Source organism: Strix aluco, chromosome 14, assembly GCF_031877795.1.
Source record: "Strix aluco isolate bStrAlu1 chromosome 14, bStrAlu1.hap1, whole genome shotgun sequence".
Taxonomy (NCBI): domain Eukaryota; kingdom Metazoa; phylum Chordata; class Aves; order Strigiformes; family Strigidae; genus Strix; species Strix aluco.
The window spans coordinates 3,963,822-3,987,032 of NC_133944.1; the positions used below are offsets into that span (position 1 = coordinate 3,963,822).

Sequence of the window (23,211 nt, forward strand, 5' to 3'; positions counted from 1 at the left end):
GCAGCTTGTTTAAACCCCAGCAGTGCTCAAAAAGCAGAATGACATTTATCAAACTTGTTCAACAGCACATGAGCAAAGCAGCAAATATTGGCAGTGAAGAGAGCAACTCCACTGAGCAAAGAAAACAACCCCTCTGAAGTCAGCTCCAAGACATTATCTACTGATTTAATCTCTTACACCATTTTCCTAAGAGTTTTTCGAGAAGTAGCAGATTCTCATCGTTTGGGATGTATCTTCAGCACCATTTCTGGTCTGGGTCTTTTAAACTGAGTTGTAGCTGATCACGGGGGAGACAGTCCTCGCCAGTCAGCCCCAGTCCTGCAGTCTGGTACAGCCACGACACCCTTTCTGGCTGCTCTTCCCCCCTGGCCACGTTTCTCCCAGCTGTATTTACAAAGAGTTTCTATTTACTTCAAAACAAACTGTGTATGTGAACCGACAACATATGGGCCATCATTTGGACCTGGCACTTCTACCCTGCTAAGAGTGATTCAGTGCAATTTGGGCAGCTTGTGCCCAAAAAGGCTCCTGTGCTGCCACCAACATGAGCAATTCAGAGACCACACAGAGCTGGGCTGACAGGAGGTTCTGCACGGCTTTACTTTAAAATCACTGTATCCTCTTTTTTTTCTTGCTCCTCTGATTCACTCTGGATCAATGAATTTGCTGTATTTACAAAAGGCTTATTTCATCAGCTGAAAGATGCTGCAGGCCCCAGCTTCCTAATTTCCCTGAATAACGAGGGCCAACAGTGGTGAACCATCGTGCCCCCACACAGGCTGCCACCCCAAAACCACGCAGCTCCACAGCCCTGACTCATGGCCCTCAGAAGGTGTTGTTCATTCCAATTACCAGAAAGTTGAATTAACTCATTTTAAATCTCATGAACCGACATACAGATGATTTCCAGATCTCAGAGAAATTCAGTATTCTGTAATCTCCACAAATGTTCCTATGGGAAATTAATCCCTGTAGGATAGTTTGGGCTGTCTGACTTCTCCATCAGCCCTGCTGCTTTACAAAGATTTGATTTATTTTCTTTTAATATACACCAGTACGGTGTGCTTAGGGATGAGCACAGTCTGGAAGGAGACTTTTTATCTACCTCATTTTGTTTCGAGTCAGCAGTTTCAGGTCATACATTTGACCAAAGCCAAAACAATCAGAAGTTACTTTTAATCATTCAGCGTTATTACCGCCTTGATTATAACGTCTCCATTTCATATGTGGTAAAAGCCACATAAAGCAGGCTGCGTATATAAGTATATATTAGGAGAGAAGGCTTTTAATGTAATAGCCAATGAATAGGAAGAAACACAGATTTCACTATGCCCTCCTAATTGAACAGGCAGACAGCATGTCTTGATTTTCAACTTCAACTGAATTCCCCTTTATTTCCTATTCAAATAGTAGCTCAGTAGTAACAGCACCAAATCTGAGCAGGGGCAGAGCGAAGAACAGGGTGAGACACTCAAAGCCATAGTGCCAACTCCTGGTACTACCTGGTTTTGATTCCTGCTCCGGAACAGAGGGTGTACAAAGGGGATAATAGGGACAAAGCAAACCGGGTGGCAATAGGAAACACACGGAAACTTGGCTGTAATCACTTATGACGAGAGAGTGATGGAGACGACCAGCAGCCCGTGAGTGACTCCCGACGGGCACCGGGCAGGCAGCGGCACAGCTCGAGTTTGGGGGCACCATCCTCTGCTTTGCTGTCTACTTACATTTCCCCTCCTGTCTGGGCTTTGTCTCTACTGGAGGATGATGCCACGGGGTAGAGGTGGCCAAGAAGCTGCTGCTGTGTCTGTCGTGCCCTCCTGCAGGGACAAGACGAAGATGCCACGAGTCTCTTGACCGCAGGGCACGTTGCTGCCTTGGCATTGCACAGCAGCTGCTCCAGCAGATGAATTAACAGCATGGGGATCCTGAATCACTGGAGTGAAAGGCAGACATTTACAGATTTACTCCTCAACACAACTAATGTTTGGGCACTGTGAACCCCTGTTTATTCTTTCTTGCTTCTCTCCTTGGGGCAGTGTGAACCCCTGTTTATTCTTTCTTGCTTCTCTCCTTGGGGCAGCCTGGACTGTGACCACCCAGGTTCATTTGCAGCTTCTCTTCCTCCTTCTCGTAACAAAGAACATTTCCCCAAACGTTTAATCTGCTGATGATACGCAAGAAAACAACTCGCCACAAAACTTCCCAAAGCCTGCGCTGTTTCGTGAGTGCCCAGGTGAAAATTGAGGTACAACAAAGAAATAAGCACACAAGCAAGAGTAGTTTCAGAAAATGCTGGGGACACCACTGATGGCACTAAGTGAAACGTGAACCAAAAACTACAAAACCCCTCACCTTGTTATTGCAGCTCACCACATTTCCTGGTTACATCTGCAGCGAGAAATGTTGAAACACACTTTTTTAATACTAAAGCAAGCAGTACAGATGTGCAGACTGAAACAGTTAAGAAATATTAAGCCAACACTCATTTTTGAAGATTTCACTCCCGAACAGAGAAGGTGAATTGCAATCACAAGCTCTGTAGCTGTTACATCTGGTTATTTGCTAATACAGATTTTCAAAATCCTTTGGGTCAACAGAAATAGCCTGGAATAAAACCCACAGTTGCACGAAACTCTGAACATCTTGGTAACACCCACTGCATGTCAAAGGTGCACTCTTCATTCCTATTCAAACCCAGAGAGATTTAGAGTACATTTATGGAGATAAACCCCTTGCCGACAGCCCGGGAGCTTTAGAGCTGTAACACCACAAAACTCGGGTGTGCTGCCACTGCCCTCTGCTGCAGCGCGTCCCCGGCCCAGCCCGCCTCGGGAGCGACATCATCTCGGGGGGATTTTGTGGAAAACAGTACACTTTCTTAACTAAAAAAACCACACAACCCCCACCCCACCCCAAATACCTTGTGCTTTTGATAATCTTTCTCCCCCACCCCATCAAATCATCCCCCATGCAGACCTGGCTTACGGTGTAAGATTTTTCTAACAGCCTTTTGGTCTTGCACATCCAAATTTTCTAGTTTTGAAAACTTTACGTCTTAATGTGCGTTTTTTAAAAAAAACATTTCTTAAAACCTGATTTAAAACACCAGCAACCAACCACCAGATTTATGGTGTATTGGAGGGGGAGGATTGTCTTGGGTGCTGGTTTTTTTTTTCTTTTACATAATCACTCACAGACAAAGCAAATAATCAAAAGGCTGCAAAATCTTTGTTTTGCAACAATGGGAGGAGTTTAATATAGAAAATAAAAATTGTGGTTATGTGCTCACATCAGACTGTTGCCACATACTTTTTACTCTTCTCTCCTTTGAGTAATACACTGCAGAAGACAGATTTTGGCAACAAGTGCATTTGTAATATCCTTAGTGAAAAATCAAAAAATGAATACCATCTGAACAACTTCCATTTCAAACTAAGAGGATTTCAATACTTGCTTTTTAAACAGGCAATTACTCATTGCCATGTCTTTAAAATAACTAATAACACTTGTAACCTGTTCATGTTAAGCGAAATGTAGAACTCAATATACAGACTGAATTGCGTTTTTGCAGCAGGAACTCCTCTCATCTTCTCTGATCCTGACAACTTCTGTAAGATGTCTGTATAGGTCTTTTATGAACAGGAAAGGTCTAGGTTGTACACCAGAACTTGAATTGTGGTATAAACTAATTTTCTATTCTTTTACCTGAGGAGATAATGCTCAAGACATAGGAAAAGCCCTTGGAGCTCCCCTGGCTGCGAAGGAACACAGCACCGCTCAACACCAAACACACCTATAGCAAAAGATGTCAAATAGGATGTTCTTAGGACCAAGCCTAGATTAGGTAAAGCTGTATCAGGTGATTAAACTGTAATTTAAATACTGTAATATTAATCCATCACATATTCAGCAACTCTAAGCAAACCTCAGCAGAAGCGTAAGCACAGCTAAATGAAAGAATACTAAAATCTCATTAATTGTACACCAGTTCGTTCTTTCTCATCCTACTCTTCATTTCTTCCTCTCCTCCTCACTTTACCCTTCTTAAGCTGTTTCTGCTGTGCTGGACTCCACTCAAAACTGCCCACCACAGGAGGGTTCTGCTCCAGGTCGAACACTGTCATTTCTGAAGGTGACACGTCACCCATAACCAAGACGACTCGTTTTGTTATTCACAGGAAGACAGACTAACACAGTGTTTCCTTTCCAAAAAGATAACAAAATGCAAGATTTCAGATAGCAAAAAGTTAAACTTCATTTCAATGCACATTCCTAAGCCCCAGGAAATCCTTGCAGGGCTGCTTGCAAACAGCAACCATCCCCCAAAATAAAATGATTGTATTATACCTGTATTTTTAATACACCTGTATTACAAACCCATCCACAACTGGTTAAGACACCTGTAAAGAGCAAGAGCTTAGGAAATCCCTCACCGTTAGTGCAAGAGTAGACCAACAAGGGGTCCACTTTGTTTCTACTAAATATAATGTCCTACCTGCAAACTCAAACCTATAATTTTTGAGTAACATGGGCCAAAACTCATCAGCCAAACATCTTGTCCAGTCAAAACCAAAGTTCATGGCAAGGACCCAATATCAAGTAACATATTGATTACTGATCACCTGCAATTTTATGGTAAGACTACACTACCAGCAACACACCTTTTCACAATTCACTGGAAGTACAGGTAAACACTCAACACAGCCACAAGAGGGGAAAAAAACCCAAAAAAAACAACAAAAAAAAAGATTTCTGCAATACAGAAAATTACTTCAAGCAGGATGCAGAAACAGGACATGAATAATAACCAGTACAGAATAGTAATTTCAAAATCTGCTTTCCTATTTGGAACAACCCCCGCACCCTCCAGATTTCAAATTCAAAGCAAAACCAGTGTCTCACCAGCACTAGCTCTGGGGTAATTCCCAGCATGGGCGGCCCTGCATTGGGAAATGCTGGAAGCCCCGGCCCTTCGGCAGCCCCCTGGCACATTGTCTTGGTAGCCCCAGCTTCAGGGCACCCTGCCCAGTGAGCAGCCAGGAGTTTTCCCTGCAACTGGCCAAAATCAAAACAAGTTTTGGATAGAAAATTGTTTTGGAGTTGGTGGAAAGTCACCAAAATCAAGAACAGTGTCTCAGTCACAATTTTCAGATCAGAAAATACTAATAAAATTTGCTGCTCACTGGAAAAGTAACTATACATTTGGATATCCAAACAACTGACAAAACACTCTAACATCTTCTCAGCATCAAGATCGTGGCATGATATAGTTAACACTGCCTTGTAATTCAAGAAGGAAACAGAAGATCATCCAGCTGAAGATCACCCAAGATTGAGCAGGAAATACAGGACCACCCCAAACAGCCTCGCCCCAGCGGTGCACTCACTCCTGACACAGGAACAGCATCACCAGGAGCAATTCAGAGGCAGGAGAGGGCCAAGTTCTCCACAATCTGATGAGAGGGTAGAAAAGTCAAGAGGGCAAACCAGGAGGACTTTCTGCAACAGGTCTTACTGCTCATCCAACACCCGGGCAAGTCGCAGGGATTTTGTTTCCGATAGAGGAGCCGCGCATCCAGCACAAGCGCCCTGCGCAATGAAATCAAGCAAACCGCAGTCATGACTTATCACCTCCACCTCTGCCTCCCCCCGGGAAGCAGCCACGAATGACCTTCCCATCTTCCGTGACGTGACTAACTGCTGACTGACTTGGGCAGAACACACAAGAGGGAAGCCCATGCCAGTGGGCGCGTGCAGAAACCCGAGGCATTTACAGGGCTACTTCCTTCTCTTGAAAAAGCTAACACCGTTTCCCACCAAACACCTGCACCTGGACAGATGTTCACAGTAAAATGAAATCAGCAGTTTAAAGAAATTCTAAAGGAATTTATTGGAACACGGTACCTGTAAAATTAATGAGGCTAACTGTATTTCCACAGCTTTGCAGAGAAAAACTTTTTTTTCCCCTCCCTAAATGTCACCTTTAAACATTGACCAGTATTTGGTCACAGTACGTGCAGTTTAACCTTTTATTGACAATCTGTGCTAAAATTAGCCCTGTTTTTATAACACTTCTCCAATGATGCAATAAGCACATAGCACCAGTATCATCAAATTAGGGATTAAACTAATAGGGGTTTTTAATCATCTGCAGCAGCAGGGAAGGCAACAAGAAGCTGATCAAGGAAATATTTTACCAAAGTTTTCAATGAAAATGTCAACCTGCTAAAGAAAGGAATGTTTCAGTCAAAGGCAAACTAAACAACATCCACCTCAAAGAACAACCGTGCAGGGATTTCACATAAGACAAGGGAGGGATCCGATTCCCCTTTCTGGCTGATGGGTGCTCAGCCCCACGACCACCACGTCCCAGGTGCAGGCCCTTTCCCTCTCCCCTCAAAGTTCAGTTCCATTTCAACGCCAAATGGGAACACTTCCGAAGTTTCAAGAAATAGTAAAAGAAAAAAATCATCTGCCCGTCATCTGGGGAAGTCCATCTACACCCTGCCAAAGTGCTACATAGCAATTCTATGAGTTTCCAAGGGTAGAATTTACACTGGAGGGAAAACAAAACCCACACACACACCTTAAACCAACTTTGTGACTTTTATTGATGGGCGACAACTTTATACTTCTAGATATCACTAAACTGTGTACAATTAGGAACTCAACATTATAGGAGAGCAGACAGCAAAATTAAACAAAGCAGACTTAAAGAAATATCAATCTTAATTATTTTGCCCATTTTTTTAATTTCATGTACACAGAAGCATAAATGCAGCTTGAGATTTCTTAATAGCAATAAAGTTACAATCACCCATCTATATAGACTAACATCTTAACTCCAAGTATTTGATCTGCAATGTGTACTTAAGCAGTTTCTCATCGCACAATTATTAAAATGTGTCTTCCTATTAGGAACCAGCAACTCTGCATTTTGTACGTTTGTACATTTTTTGAAGCACATAGGACCATTTCCATCTCATACACATCGGCTCATATTTTACCACTTATCAAAAACTATTGGGGAAGCAGAGAGCGCTTTTTATTTTTTTTATTTTTTTATTTTTTTACTTAAGTAAAGATAAAACATTTTCACAGAAATCTACAAGTTCTGTTGCTGGTGCAGGGTTTTCTTCTACTATGCAATTAGAAAGTGGGAATCAAATGCAAATCCCCTTTTATTATCTTAGGATTCAGCATTAACTCAGATTAATTTTTTTTTTTGTATTTTTGTGATTCGTGAGACAGTCTTTCAACCAAGTGACTTCATTCTGCAACGTCAAAAGTCAACACAAACTATGTTGTGCACAAACCCAAGGTAGTTTCCTTTATCACTCTATCCCATAGTTGCAAGGGAAAAAAAAAAAAAAGGAAAAAGAAAAAAAGATTCACTCAAAAGAGCATTTACAGGAGAAGAAAGTTAGTGATAGTTGGCGTTCTACAAAGCAGGTATCTTGCACACACAGCGTAAAAGGGAGAAGTTTCACAGCAGGTCAACTCGGCGGTAGTACAGGAGGTAGGCTGTGCGTTCTGCAGACGGCTTCACCACCTGGTACTGATTGATCACTTTGACGGCCTGGTCATCGATGCGTAACCAGCCGTTTAGACCAATTTGGAAGACGTCCGTAGTGTAATGGCCACCAGTTGCGCTGTTTCCATGATGATAGACAACTGCAAAGAGAAATTCGTGATGCACATATACACTATGCATAGATCTATATCCACTGAAAAAGTAAATAAAGAAAAAATGTCACATATTGCTTTCTTCATAGCATACTCGTGGTTAAGCCAGATGATGTGATCTGGCTTAAGCAAGAACCTTTAAGCGTTGAATACTTGCTTGCTTACATTTGTTGCTATGTAAAATTAGTAATGTTTCTCCAGCATACAAAATCTCATGATTCTAAAAGAAGGCTTAAGTAAATTAATAATCAAAATTGCTTTTTTACTTCACAGAGGATTTTCTGGGAAGGATTTGCCTCACAAAGGCCATCTGCAACGGTGCAGCATGTCCTTCAGAGCTTCCAACAGGTACTGCCATGCTTAGCGAGATACTCTAACCTACATTCGCTCCGTCTGCTGATGACAACCGTATTTTACTGAAACTATTAGCAAAAAAAAAAAAATCCAGTAAAGCTATGTAGTCTATTAAAAAAAAAAAAAGTCAGGCAAGACTTTTCAGACTGTATTGATTACAAATATTCCCCCTGTAACCTGTGACCATTGTTTTCATTTTGTCTTAACTATCATTTTATTCTGAAAATAGGTTCTATGGAAGTACCAATCCACAAGTTTCACATTTATTAGTGAATAAGATTTATTAGTGAATAAAAAACCTTAAAATTGTGAACTTCTGATTCACTTCTAATCCTGCTACTTCCAAGAGAGAATCAAACTGGCTTCTTCCCTCAACCATCTCTGTTGTCGGAAGCGTTCAGCTCTCCTTGCAGAAACCAAACCCAAAGCTTAACGCTGAGCTCTCAGTGCTCGGTGTGACAACCGCCTCCAAACAGAAGAGATCTTTCATGTACGTAATGCTAGAGATGTATGTAAGAAATTGCATTTAACTCCTTCTAGGAATATATGAGTCCTAACCATATATTTAACAAGAACAAATGAAAAACAGAAGGAATTGCCTTATTTGACACAAGAGCAGAACTATATAATTACGAAATTGTGTACACTCTTTCAGACTAGAGTCACACTTCAAGGTGACTCAGATTTTCTTCACACTTCTATGAAAACAAACATTTTAGAATAACTTAAGCAAAGCATAAAGGCAGAAAAAATATATATATATCCCCATCTATACATTCTGGGGAATTTCAGACAGAATTTTTTTACAGTGCTTAAACTTGAATTATTGATGTTCTAAAGTTTACTGTTAGATAGTTAGGCAAATCCTGGATATATGAGACTTAATTCTTCAAAAGCTTATTTTAGTAATTCAAAGTTCATCTAACAAGCTCAGTTTCTGTGGATGAGAAGTCCCAGACTGACAGAAGACTGAAGTATTGTACTTTTCCATAGGAGTTAGAAAAAATTACAGCTGTACTACATTTTTCTCAAGCCACCTTAAATACACTGCCTAAACTTGTCCCATGAAAACCACTATCAATTAAAAAAAATGTACACTGCCAGAAACAGTCCTGAAGTTCCACAAGAGACAGGTATGTTATTTCCTTCTGTAACCTCAGCGGTCACAAAACTGGATCCAAACCACCAAGTCACATAAGGCCACCAGTACTGGCAGAGATTTGGTAACGCAGAAGTTAAGATCTCCGGTCCTCCAGTTTATGATGTTCTCCTGACACCAACATAAATAAGCAGGTGCAAATCGTAAACTGCGTAGGAGTTTTAAAACTTCAGGAAGTTCATTACTGCCCAGACACTGTTTTGTTCAATATTAAAATGCTGATTCTGAATTCTCACATGAGCTTCCAATCTTAACTAGCAGTTTCAGTGTTTTGTATACATCACACACACTCTTAAAAACATCATTTCCTCACACACAAATCATCATCTCCTCCAAGTCAAACTTTTCCACCTACAATATGCCATTCATACCCTGCCAGCAATACTCATCTTGAGGGTTCAAAGGGATGCAAAGCCAGCAAGCAGCCATTTCAAAAGACATTTGAGACATTACTCTGAGAATATATGGTGTATTTTAGGAATAGTTATATTACAGCTGTATTGCAGCTTCTGCTGGTATTTTTCAGCGTGGATCTGTTACAGAACTCTGTTTTTGCTCTAGCTTCAAGCTGGATCAAATATATAAAGATACAGCAATATATGTATACATACACATATGCAAGAAATCACTAAATACAAAAATTTGAAACCCACAAGTTACTTCAGTGTAATTTTAAAGAAAAATATTTTATATAATCCAGGAAACTCTAGTGTTTCTAGAATTCTATATGCAGAATTTGTATTTGCAATACAGGAACTAGAGGCATCTAGACAAAATACCTGCAAAGAGCCGGTAGGTTCTTTGGCCTTTAAAAATTTTACTTTTCACACCAGGAGATAGTAGCTCTGGAGGAGGGAAAAAAAGTCACAAAAGCAATAGTTAGAAAATTTAGAAATTCAATTTCAAAGGGATCAATTATTTCTAAGAGAAACTAACACTACCATAATTTAATTAAAATGTCTTCTGCAGCCTTTAGAGAATGGTCATGGTTCTCATACTTGGTTTGCTGACACTAACATTTACGGAAGGTTTAAAACTACCACAAAAAAAAAAAAAAACCTCAAGAAAAAAAAAAGAGGAAAAAGATCAGATTACTTATTTCTCTTCCTTGCATCCCGCTGTCAATGACAAAAATCAGTATCAGATCCCATGTCATACTACAACCAGCTTTGTCAGTCAAAGCAAATTGAACTAGTTCTACAAATATCCATTCTTAAGAATCTTTAAAATAAAATACTAAGTAAAATAAAGGTGTACTGTCTGACAAAGTATGTATTTCACCTAAGACATGAGTAATCATTATTTATTTTTTCCCATTTGAACTACTGGCTGGCTAACAGTCAATCTGTCAGATCAAAACAAAATGCATTTAATTTGGCAAACTTCAGATGCTGGATTATATGAAAGTTTTCACTCTTTGTAAAATCGGTATCTGTTAAGGTATTTGTTAAAAGAAACAACTTTGTTGTTTAACCTCTGAACTACAGCTTACTTGTCTGCCTTCAAGCTGCATTTTCTGTAAAATGCACTTTCCTTTCATCAGCCATTGTTTATAACAATAATTTGCTACTTGTTTGAATGAAGTCTTGAGATAAAAAATCTAGTATTACTTGGCAACAGCCTTGTATAGGGACATACCCCTCATTCAATAGGATCACTTCCAGTATCTGTCCTCAGCTGTCTATAACCTTACTCCTTAAATGTGCAGGAAGTTCTTACTTGGCCAGCCCCATGTCTAGGATGTGCCAATTGCCATAATGTTCTTTGCAAAATGGATGCCCAAACTCACATACAAGCAATGTCAGGTTCGGCCAGACTGAAGCCAGAAACCCAAATATATTCTTTTTATGAAGGAGAAAAAAAAAAATACGCATACAAGATACTTATCCAAATCACTAAGTTTCCAGATGACACTGGAAAAGTCCTGCGCACAAGAAGAAAACTGAAACACAGATACCGCTGAGAAATACAGCATTATCGTTTCCCTAAAGAAGGGAAAATTCTGTTCTAAAATCTTTACCTTTACTAATTTCCAGATCAACAGGATACTCAATATTCTTAATAAGTTTCTGACATCCACCAGTCTTCTCATATACAAACCGCTTGAGGTGTAAAACAAGAACAGGGGGGAGTTCTTCTAGTGTCACTCTTCGACTGATCTCCACCTAAAACATACATAGAACAAAGATGAAGAAAAACTCTGATTTTTTGTTAACTGCTCAGAATTACTCCTCTAAAAGAGGAGTATTTCATTTTAAATACACTATCAGAAATAATACATATTTTAAAAATTAGTAGTATATAAAAACTGCAATTTATGACTTAAAGCACATTGGATCTTCAATCAAAATGTTGTCTTAAAGGAGAACACCAATACCTTCTAGTAGAATGCAACGTGTTAGAATGAGCAGATATTTAGGTACTGCAGTACTAAAACCAGCTTGCCGGGGATCCCCCAGGAGAAACTACTCATGACAGTTTAGTGATTAATCAATTCTTAGCAAGCTATTAGACTCTAAAGAAAGGTCAATAACTTGTAACGCATGTTGCTGAATTCAGAGAACTCTGAACAGTAGAACACAACAGCACACACCTCAATACCCGAGGCAAAAGTTTTCATTTCTAAAAGCAGACATGTTTTTACAAAAAAGCTGAATAGAAGGAAAAATAAGAACTAATTCAAATCACTTCTTAATTTTCAATTGGTAAATTAATTATAAGCAAAAAAGAATCCCTATAAAACAAAGGCAAACTACAAAAATAAAAGATTTTGGTGTAAACACCTAAAGCTACATTTATCTTGAGAAATTTCATTGAATGCTCCAGAAATACTGATTGAACTGCAAAAGCAGTATTGCAACTACTTTGCTAAAAAACTGGAATGCTGTGTTGTTTTAAAGAGTGTCCTGAGCATACCTCATAATTCCCAACGGAAATACCAGTTTCTACATCAGACATCTCCAGTTTTAACTGGTACTATCTTTATTCCCCCCCTTCTCACCAAAAAGAATCCTAAAAAACTGTTGAAAAACACCTTCTCACAATGGTATCATTAAAATACAAACCTATTCACAGGGAGGATAATAATGATTAATACATTAAAGAGATCAGTATTGCAACTGTTCAAAAGTTTTCTTGCATGAACTAGATAGAAAATATTTGTCGTAGAAGTTGTTCCTCAAAAAAACAAAGTGAGCTGTTATGTAGGTTTGTCATCATGACAAGCTGTTATGGAAGAGTTTGGTAATTAAAGATTTTTCTTTTTAAAAACATATGGTGGGTTCTTTAAATGGTTCTGAAGAAAATTCAAAGAGAAAAACATGTGTTATAACCTGTTTCCTACCAAATATTGATCTTTATATAATTATAACCAATCTGCAAAGTTACTGTCTGAAAACCTGAAATTGAACTCAGAATTGCAGAAAAAAAGAGGTTTTGGCTTCCTAGAAATTATGACATAAAAACATTTCTCCAAATAACTGCTTTAGGTTTTTCTGAATTTTTTTACTGAGAAAAAACTCTTTTACTGTAAATCATCAGCATATTTTTTTTCAATACAGGGCCTCATTCTGCTGGAACCTATTAAGTGTGGAATAGAAATTCATGGGGAAAAGCTATTACCTCTTTCCAAGCTTGAAAAGTAAAACCTCTTAGGAGACCGAAGCAAGCAGATTTTGTAGGGTACTTGATTTCCTCATGGATGTGAGCTGATCCAATTTACAAGAAGTAATTCTACACTTGAAGCAGAAACAGTCTCTAAAACTATGTAAAATTTCACCTGCATCTTTAGGGTTCAAAATATGCCCCTTCTGCATCCAAAACCCATCATAGCCCTGGCAACAGCAGCAGCTTCACTGAGCACTGAGAGGAGATTTTAGTGGTTTTGGGGGGTTTTTTGTGTTTGTTTTTTTCTTAAAACCAGCAAGCCAAACAGGACCCTATTCTTTTCCATTCAACAAGTGCCTGCTGGTGCCTGCCTCCAGTATTTCCAGGAAGTAACATGCGGAATAAGAAGTTAGAAGGCAAACCCTGAAAGTAAAGGTGACAACACAAGGTTCACACAATTCTCCCACGAACTCATGAGAGAGTGGATCTTCCATGTATCTTATCACGGAACAGCTTCTGCTTTTAGGGAGCAAATCCAGAAAGGCTTTATATAGGGAAAAAAAAATATACTTGATTCACCCCATTACTACTATCTCAAGATTTTCCTCTATTGAGCCTTCTAAATCTCAAATCTGAAGTCTCTGAATTCAGAGTTTTGTGCAAAAAGAACTTAACAGCTCCCAGCCCAGACCAGGAATAGAGGATGCTGAAGAACATCATCAGAGTGGTTTAAGCAGCTGCCATTCCCCATCCTCAGTAACCGACCTGGCGTAGTGGTCCCTATGCCAGCATCTCAGCTGCACGGCTCCCTCTTTGCTTAAACCACAGATCAAAGCAGTTCTGTGTTACAGTGCCAGGCTGAAGAGCAGCAGCTGAGGAATAAGCACATGTTCTGCTGTCCTGTGTGAAGGGGCCCTGATTTCTGGCAGCAACATTACCGGCTAAAAGTGCCACAAATGTTTGTTTGGTGAACATGAGTCACAGTCCCAAGAAAATACTTGTAAGATCCTCAAGGAGCAGTTTGAGAACTCCAGGGGATGTGAAGACTCCTCCTAAGGAGCATGTGGAAGGTAACCTGGGAAAGTAAATGAGGTAAGGCTAGTTTTGTTACTCAGAGTCCACTTTTGTCAGAAAACATGAGCAGGTCTGCAAATAAGAACAAGAGACTGAAAAGAAAATCACTTCCGTGAGGACAGAAATTAAGCCCTTTTAAAAAAAAAATTAACTGTTGAAATAGTCAAGATTTAACAAACTGATATGCAAGACCAGAAGGAACCAAACCAACTTTTTTCAAAATGCTAGGGAGAAAGTGAAATTGAGTCAGAAACAGCAAGAAAATGCCACTCCATTTTAAACACCTATTTTAATTTAAAATGCCTAATTATTTTAAACACTGCATGAAAATCTGACCGATATCCTGTTTATATTAATACAAATATAAAAGTCAAAATCAGCTCAAAGTCATAAAAAAAAACTTTAAGAGAAATCATTCACATATATTTGGAAGATTATTTTTGTCATATCTATTGTTTATGCCCACAACTTGTAAAGAATACAATCCAGATTAAAACAACCTGAAGACGGTAATAATCTTTAATTATTATACAATTTTTAGCTTGATCAGTAGTCCTGAATTCCCCTTCTGTAAAATAGAGATGAAATAGTTCTTTGCAATACATTTTGAATATTACTATCTGCAAAGTCCTACGCTTGTTCTACAGTCAGTGCGTCCAGTGTTTTCACTACAATTTTAATACAAGAACAGCTATTTCAACGTGAATTTCTGTTGAAAAAAAGATCTAAAAGACACTGTGAATGCTCGTATTTCTATTGAGACTCTAAAATATAAGCCAGACCAAACATCCAGCACCTCATTTGAACACCCATTTCTTCCAAACCCCGTAATTGAACACTGGGTTGTCAGTGAAGAAGTTAAAACCATCTGCAGTAAAACCCAAAAAATGAATGACTAGCAAAACAAAATCTATGTGGTAAATCATGATGAGCTTGCACTGCAGATGTTTCTTTCACATGGAAGACAACTGGAGAAATAAATGTTCTCTAATATTCCTACTGGCTATACAAGGCAGACAAATTTCAGCTATCCACCTTTAGCTCTTCAAAGAAAAAGGTCCATCCTTTCTTTATCTAACCATATTCTCATTTGGGAGTATTTAGAAAACTTACAGATACAGAAATGAATGTCAGAGAGAACACCTACAGCTCAAGAGCCTCTTTCCATCCTGGCCTATTGAAAGAAGTTATGAACACTGTACACAAAATTTCCATCTGAGCAATCCATGCACACCAGAGATGATGTTCTTTACCAATGCACACCATAACAAGCAACGCAATACCTTAGTGTGGAAAAAGTTTAATTTGTTACCCTACATCACAAGTTCTCAAACCATAACGCCAAAAGCATGCTTTTCTTCCTATGAAGTATTTTTCTATTGCAATTATTACTATTATATATTGTGTTATTTGAAAAGTAAGATAAAAATATTTGTAGAGCTGCGTGAGAATACAGAATAAAATGTCCCAGCACTTAAAGTGACGGAGAATCAGTATGTAAAGACCAGCTAAAATCTATTTTACTCATAATAGTATGTATTATTACTACAGCTCATCCTGTTAATTTAATATACACGCCAGTAAAATCTCTAACCAATTACTACACCAACTCAGAAAGCAAATATTTACAGGCATGGTTTTAAGAGTTAGTTCTCTTCCTTTCAGTGTATGTGTTCAAGTGTAGTATGTTTTCTGCTGCAGGACACTTTGAAAAGGTTAGTACATCTCTTGTTAACATAAGTAATAATATTCAAGTAACTATTTGTAAAGCAAAAGCTGTATAAAAACCCTTTTAAAGAGTTTAGTATTTGACTGTAAAAAGGGGTCAACAGAACACACCTCTTGTTTGGTTTTTGTGGTATAACCCTGGACAGACTCTCTTGCCACCAAACTTTCCAAAGCATCCTGAACTGTGCGTATCTTGTCTGACTGGATATCCAGTTGCAGAGTGAAGAAAGGTTGCAGTGTAGCAGACTCCTTAGAACTCTGCTGGTAAACAACAGATCTATGGAAACACAGAAGTTAAAATGTAATAAAGCAGAGTGATTTTCAGCAATATAGAACCTTCAAGTAAGAAAGAACTGAAGTCTACTTTAGTAACTCAATTTATAGTTAATCCAAAACAACACAAACACAAAGGTTAGGCATAAGTTTCAACAATTTGCACTCACTTTACTGCAATTTAAATGATTTTCACCTCCACTTAGAGCATACCGAATGGGATTATATGTATTTTATTTATGCAGGGATTAAAAGAGTTATTGGATAAGCATCAGAAGTTTAAAGAAAAATACTGAAATTTTTGATAATGCATTTAAAGATTCACCTCCGGACTCTTTGTATTAAGAGTTTTGAAATTATGTTTTCCAAAAGATCTTCAGAAGTGCAAAATACTAGTGCTTATCTAACTGTACGTTCTACTGTAAAAGTTACAACTGATTCCAGATTCTCCAATAAAAATACACCGATTTTTTAGTCACTTCACTAAGACCAATTTCACAGTGATTTTAAACTGTTTGCTTAAATCTTGCCATAGGAAATATAAACTCTGCTCCATCGAAGACTGGCATTTCCTTTTCCTCCCATCATTTTCTGTGACCAGACTTTGTCCATGTACTCCTTTGTACATAAATTGGAGTCTTTCAGAAAACTGGCAGGAGTAATGACCTAGGGCAGGAGAACATGCTTCCTGGTTTTATTTTTGTTTGAAGTGTATTCAGTTGCAGACTTTAAGTAGCTAGGTTTGGTGATCATTGTTCAGTGCAATGAGACAGTACAATCTTCAGCCACAGCATCACTGCACTAAGAGGACTCTTCCTGATTTTCATTTTTCTTAAACTTTGCTGAAAACTTAAAACCATCAAACATGGCACAAGAATTTTTTTTATTCTGAAAGCAGTATTTACATTAAAATGCTCTAGATGCTACAAAAATGTGGTTTTATACAGCCAAAGAAATAATTCACTTATTATATTGCTACACTTGTTGCAGTGCCTTACAAAGCTTGAAATTAGTAAGATAATTAACACAGTTCTAATCCACGTAGCCACGCTGAAATTTCTCTGGGTCATGTACGAAACGCCAACGCACAGGTTTAATGCCTGTACTGCAAGCTCCAAGAGTTCCTTTGACTCAGGCAAAGCCCTGAAGCACCAACAGAAAGCCAATGCAACTTTATATTGGCAAATATATATCCTTTAGAGGAAGTAGAGCGTATGAAAAACAGTAGCATCTTTATTTCAGTTTAACACTTCCTCTTTGGCTATATTTAAGGACAAAACCTTCAACACATGGCAGGCGTAGTGTTTCAATAAACAAACCCTTCACTGTGTAAGTCCTGCTGCTTTTGGATCCACTTCCCAAACCCTTTTTAAGCTAACCATTATTTAGTGCAATAATCAACAGAAAAATGCTAACAACTCTAACTGTCTTCAAGTCCATGTATTAAAGATTTAATTAATAATACCAATTATATTCTGAAAAGATAACATATGGGAATTTTTTAATTATTAGAAATTAATGTGTAACATTTCTTCAAAACATTTTCTTCAAAAAGATATGCTTACATTGATTTGATAGCAAAACCTTTGCTGGACTATCATTTTCTAGAACTGTATCACTTAGTAGAATAATTACACATTTCAATTGGTTAAGGGAAAATGCATCATTATCAATGAATAATTACTCCTGGGTCCTGTAACTCTAATCTTCTTACTCTACAGTAAGAATTTTTCAGGAAAATGGGCACTGCCCACTGCTACCCTGCCTAAACGACAACAATGTAATTGATGTATTTTCTTTTAAAATAACAGTGCACTTGAAGGGAAGTTCGTACTACTTACAGAAATATTTAGCAGACTTCTAACTGGCTTGTGAGCTAGCCTGCATAACAAATATCTGAAATCCACACAAGCTGAAAGTCAAAAGGGACTCTTGCACATGAACAAACCAGGTCCTATAGAACTGTGTGTCTTTGTACTTATGCATTTAAGTCTCACATTGCTTAAGGAGGACTTTTTGGTATTTTTAAGCAGTTTTTTAAGCAGTTATGCCTAAATAGGCATTTAATAGACAATTAAAGCCTCAAGAGGATAGCCTGAAGTTTCCCAAGCCAAAAGATGACCATTCAAACCACGTTTTCCTAGCTGCTTTTTCCATTTGATTTTTCCAATTTCTGATGCTTTCACTTAGTGGAATTCTACTGGCAATTCTGTATTCAATCCTTCCTATCTCCACCCTCAGAGGATGAAGCTTTCCAACATCACAACATGGGATACTGTTTCTGTGGTAAATTGTGTGACCTTGTTTGGAGGCTGAATAAAGTGGGTGTGGTGACAGCAGACAACAGATGTTGGATTGGACTCTCTGGTTCTGCTGCTCAGCACATGTTTTTGCCTTTTTTCAGTATTACCTTTGCTTTATGTCATTTTCTGTGGACTTCCACATAAGACTATACTCTCTTGGTATTTTTAATTTAAAAACTAATGGAATCATGCAGAGGACTAAACAATTCTGACCACAATAAATATACTAATGGTATTAACAATACCTTGCGTACATGAACACAGAATTTCATCAATGTATACAAACATCTGTCTGACAATTTCTATGGAAAATATCTTTTTATTTGCCAGCTGTCTGACTCAAATCCCAGAAGAGTAATTTCAGTGCATGTCACAGGCAGAAGGCACTAGCCCACATTATTCACACCTCTAGACTGAATACCTGGCAACACAGGCGTCAAGCACTAGCAATTAAGTGTCTGTCTCCAATTTAAAAATAATTCTTCAAGTCTAACATTTTTGTTTTGGAATATGTTTTTAGCACGTGTTTACCTTGCTTTCATTTTAAATTACACGTTTCTCCAAACAAGTCATGAGGCTTCCTTTCCAAAAAATATTCTTTCAGTATCTACTTTCTGCCTTCATCTGGTATCAGACCTGAATATAGGTAACATCCCACATTCTCTTCTTTCCTGTAACATCTTGCAGAATTTACATTTTCCAAACTTCTTTTGCCTTTAACATTTATTAACTATTATACATAACTTTCCTGCCTCTGGGAAGCATAAGTGTTTAAATAACAAAAAGTTTACAATTTGTTATTCTATTTCATTCTACTGACCAGATTTAACTCTTTGCAAATCTCACTATCCCTTAGCATCCTTATTTACAAAATGAGTCAAGAGTCCTCAGAGGTCACAAAAATAGGTAGTTCTAAAAGTTATTTGGAATTCTTCATACATTAATATACAAAGCATACATATTTCAAACACCTTCTCTATATGCAATTCAGGGCTTTTGTTCTCTAAACAGTCTATTCTTTTAAGATGTTTAAAAAGATTCAGACTCCACAATAAGTCACAGAATCATCTGATCGTTGATCAATCCCTAGATCATTCCAGTCCATCTTCTGAACTCTCTCTTGCATAACAAACGCTTCATGGTAGAATGTTCACCTGTCCTGGCCTGAACAAACTGTGTAACAGTCTCTTCCATCCAACTATCCAAAAATGGCAGAGGAAAAAGTTATCCGTAAAGGTAAAGCAGCCTACGGTCTCAGGAACTTTTATGGACAAGTACTATACCTTATATGACCACCAAAAATATCAGTAATTGGAGTCTGAACAAAGTCAGCCTGTCGAGTGACTGATGATTTGTTGCGAGGTCCCACTTGCTCCCATTCATCCTCACTGCCTTCCCCTTGTTCATCTTGCTCCTCTTCTTCATGAACAGTCTGAGCCTCTGGGCCATTGGAAACTGAGAGTTCTTAAAGTGAAGAAAAAAAAAAGGCATTGATTTTTTTACAAATAAAACATGTATACAGATAAAGAACTTGAAAAGAAAAAAACCCTATACAAATAATTTTCAGAGAAGTAAGTGTTTTCATAGATCATAGATTTGCGAAGTAAATAAGAAAAAGTATACTCCAGGCTCACTCATAGTTGGACACATCCATGTATTAACAGAATGCAGCTGATGACTGTATGTAAACAGATGTAGTTTTCTAGCAAAGTTTGATATACTTTTAGTAGTAAATTTATGGGGTAGAAAAATTAGAAAGTCAAGCATTATTCTGGAAGCATAATTATGCCATTATTAAAAACAACTCCTTTTCTGCACAGGTATTTTACAGGGAACCCAAGGCTTAGCAAATATTTTCTTTGCAAGTGCCAGTCAGGAGGCTATAAACTGCACACAACTCAAGAACAAAATACGGAATTATCACTGTATCATAAAAAATTTACCCTACTAAAGAGAAATCAGATAACTAGTGATCTTGATTCTATACTTGGCTAAGACTAACAGTGTTTTGTTTCATTTTTAATAGGGGGCCCAAAGATAAAGCTAGTGTAAAATAAAGTTGCATTTACTCTGCATACAAATTCTAATACTTCTTCCAAAGAAAATTTTTCTCCAGCTTCGTCAATACGAGTTTTAAAATAATTTAATATGTTCTGGTTTATATTAGATATAAATCAGCCATTAGCCTAGAAGTTTCCACTTCAAAAAAAAGATCTTAACAGCGGTTTAAAGATCAGTGAAAAAACACACTGATGTATTTCTGAACTACCATGGGGAGAGCCAAAACCCCAGTAAACAACTGACCTTGCAGGTATTATGAATGGCAGGCAAACATACCTACGCTTAAGACAAGACTAGTCAGCTTGAGTTAACCTGAAATAATGCTCAGATGAGCTCAATAAAAATTTGTAATACAGAAATTTGTTGTTTAGGAGGACCAGGTATATGACATTATTACTGTCATTCAGAGTATTTACAGAATGATAATGCTTTTCCAAATCACATCTAAATCCAAACACTCAGGAACACTTCAGATCCTATGTAAACTGACAGAATGGACTAATTTTATCCTTTGGATAGATTTTAACACAAGATTATTTGTTAAAAATTTGTTAAAAAGATGGCATTCTAACTCTACCTCAACATTATTTCAAACGTTACTCTGTATTGCAGAATCACCACAAGAAAATGAGAATATCTGAAAGAAATTAAGTTTGCTACCAAAAAAAAAATCCACTAACTTTCATTATGTGGAGAGAGAAGTTTCTTTAGGGTCAGCATTTCTTCATGTAGTCCATTAAGAATAAATCCCAAGTATTCTTCAGCATCCTCTTGCCTGCCCTGAATAAAATAGGTTTTTTTCAGTTACTTTATGACATTCTCATATTTTCATTTTATCAGAAGTTTTATAGTACTGAACATGTAGCTTTTTTCTATTAACTCAATTACAAACTACTCAGTCTAAGTTCTAAAGCTAAATAAAGTTTAAATTTTACTGTAACAACCCCTCATTTTTAACCAGTTCAAAAAGAGCCAACACATTAATTGGTAACCTGCTGTAAAGCAGCAAGTACACACATAAGCTTCACCTAGATACAAGCATTTCTGCATTCTTATCAATACAAATTTGATGTATCATGTGAGTTGATTATCTTTTTTGCTATTTCTTTTAAAAGTAGTATTAAAAGTTGCTGTTAAACCACAGCCAAATCAAAATATGGTTTCAACAATTATATTTTCTTCAAACTGAAACTAAACCTGAAGTAGTATTTTGAAGTATCAGTGCACAACCTTCGACCATTTCAAGCTGAATCCCAAGCAGAAATGAACTGCTCATTTCTTAAATATAAATCAGTAGGTATCTTTACAAAAAGAGATGTTCCATTCCAATTGTAATTTTTCCATTATTCTGACATATCAAACTGCCAAACTTATAGAGAGATGTTAATTACAAGTCCCAAGACCATTGAGCTTCATTATAATGAGCTATCAACTGGCTGATTTTAGTGGTATTTAGGCACAGAACCTTATGTATGCCTTTACATTACTTTAACGACAGTGACCACCTTGCAATGCAATTATAAAAGTCAAAGATTTGTAAGTCACACCTTTTCTGACAGACTTGACTTTATAACCGTCAAAAGTCTATAAATGTACGTAGGTTCAAAGGCAGCTCCTGGTCGGATGTCTCTCACAATTTTATCACCTAAAGCTGCAAGGCAAAAGATAAGTACATATAATAACAATATATAGAAGCTTTTCTACACTATACCTTAACATTCTCTTCACACATCACTAGGATTTTGGAATCCAAAATTATTTTTTATTAATAGTTTTGTTACAATTTTAGTGACTCAAGCTCAAAATTCATAAGATACAACTCTCCTATCCATAAACTTTTTTTCAAAACATCTTACGTCATCCTACATAGACTTACAGATTGGTCTGGAAAAGTTAGTACTTTTTATAGTCGGCACTCTGAAGCCTAACAAGAATATCCATAGCCATCATAAAAGAACAATTCTAGTTCTATTTAAATTTTTGTACTTCTTTTGTATTCAAAGAACACTTCCTTAAATCTTTTATATATTTGTAATTCTAGGAGATCATTTTTCCTCACTGCAGAATCAAAACCAAAAAAACAAACAAGAAACAGTTTGACTGAATATTCAACCTAACGGAAATACAAGGCCTCAGAAACTATATTTGAAAACTACACAATACAATAAAATGACCTAGAAGTATAATAAGTTGCATAAGACAGTAAGATTTGTTTTACAGAAACAAAACTTAGGCAGCAAACCACAGAAATGTCTGAACTGTTTGGAAATCACTGGAACAACCAGCTCCTCATGATATTTTCTTATAATGTTACATAAACACATTCCTGAAGCTGTTTTTTATTTCTATAAGTTTGTAATACAACAGATTTGGAGATTTAAAAAAAGAAAAAAGAAAAAATCAAAGCTACAAAATAATTTATTTGTATCAAAAAATGTTCTATTCCTCACTACAAAATCATCATTGATCCTAAATATATATTAGCAAGCATCATACACTTTTAAAGTTTTCACATGGAAATAGTGCCTAGGATGGGGAGGAATTAAAAGCAATGATAACATGCCTGCAGGCACTCTCTAACTGCTAGAGACACCTATTATGGCCCCATTTTGTTCTGAATGAATAAGTGTTTTGTATTTAAGGATGATAGAAACGAACAAGTTGACAAAACAAACGGCTGGAAATATGTAAGGAAGGAAGTGGAGTAAAATACAGTGAATATCAAATTATTTTGTTAGAAAGGGCATGTACTCAGAAGACATCTTGACGATTAAGCTAACCTTCAACAAAAACTATTCTTATTGCACTTGTACTTGGTCTAGCAAATAGAAGAAAAAAATATAAGGTGCAACACCTGTGATTTCTTGACATGAATCACTAATAAGGAAAAGCATAACGCTGACAGAAAAGCAAGAGCACACTTTTATTTATCAAGAAACCCCAGAAGTCCAGAGAGCCACGAAG

At 37.3% G+C, this 23,211-nt stretch overlaps 1 protein-coding gene across 2 annotated transcripts in view; it reads right to left on the reverse strand.

Annotated features, from left to right (window-relative positions):
* Nucleotides 1–6,590: 6,590 nt before the first annotated feature.
* The window catches only part of USP10 (ubiquitin specific peptidase 10), a 54,648-nt gene continuing 38,027 nt past the window's right edge, over nt 6,591–23,211 (reverse strand). The window contains exons 8-14 of one of the 2 annotated variants that reach the window (XM_074840268.1): nt 21,795–21,898; nt 20,928–21,027; nt 19,470–19,650; nt 15,722–15,887; nt 11,223–11,367; nt 9,982–10,047; nt 6,591–7,677 (exon numbers count right to left, since the gene is read on the reverse strand). In XM_074840268.1, coding sequence (XP_074696369.1) covers nt 7,490–7,677; nt 9,982–10,047; nt 11,223–11,367; nt 15,722–15,887; nt 19,470–19,650; nt 20,928–21,027; nt 21,795–21,898 — 950 coding nt within the window. In that variant the 3' untranslated portion in view covers nt 6,591–7,489. The remainder of the gene's footprint in view (nt 7,678–9,981; nt 10,048–11,222; nt 11,368–15,721; nt 15,888–19,469; nt 19,651–20,927; nt 21,028–21,794; nt 21,899–23,211) is intronic. The other variant, XM_074840269.1, reaches the window with a different exon arrangement.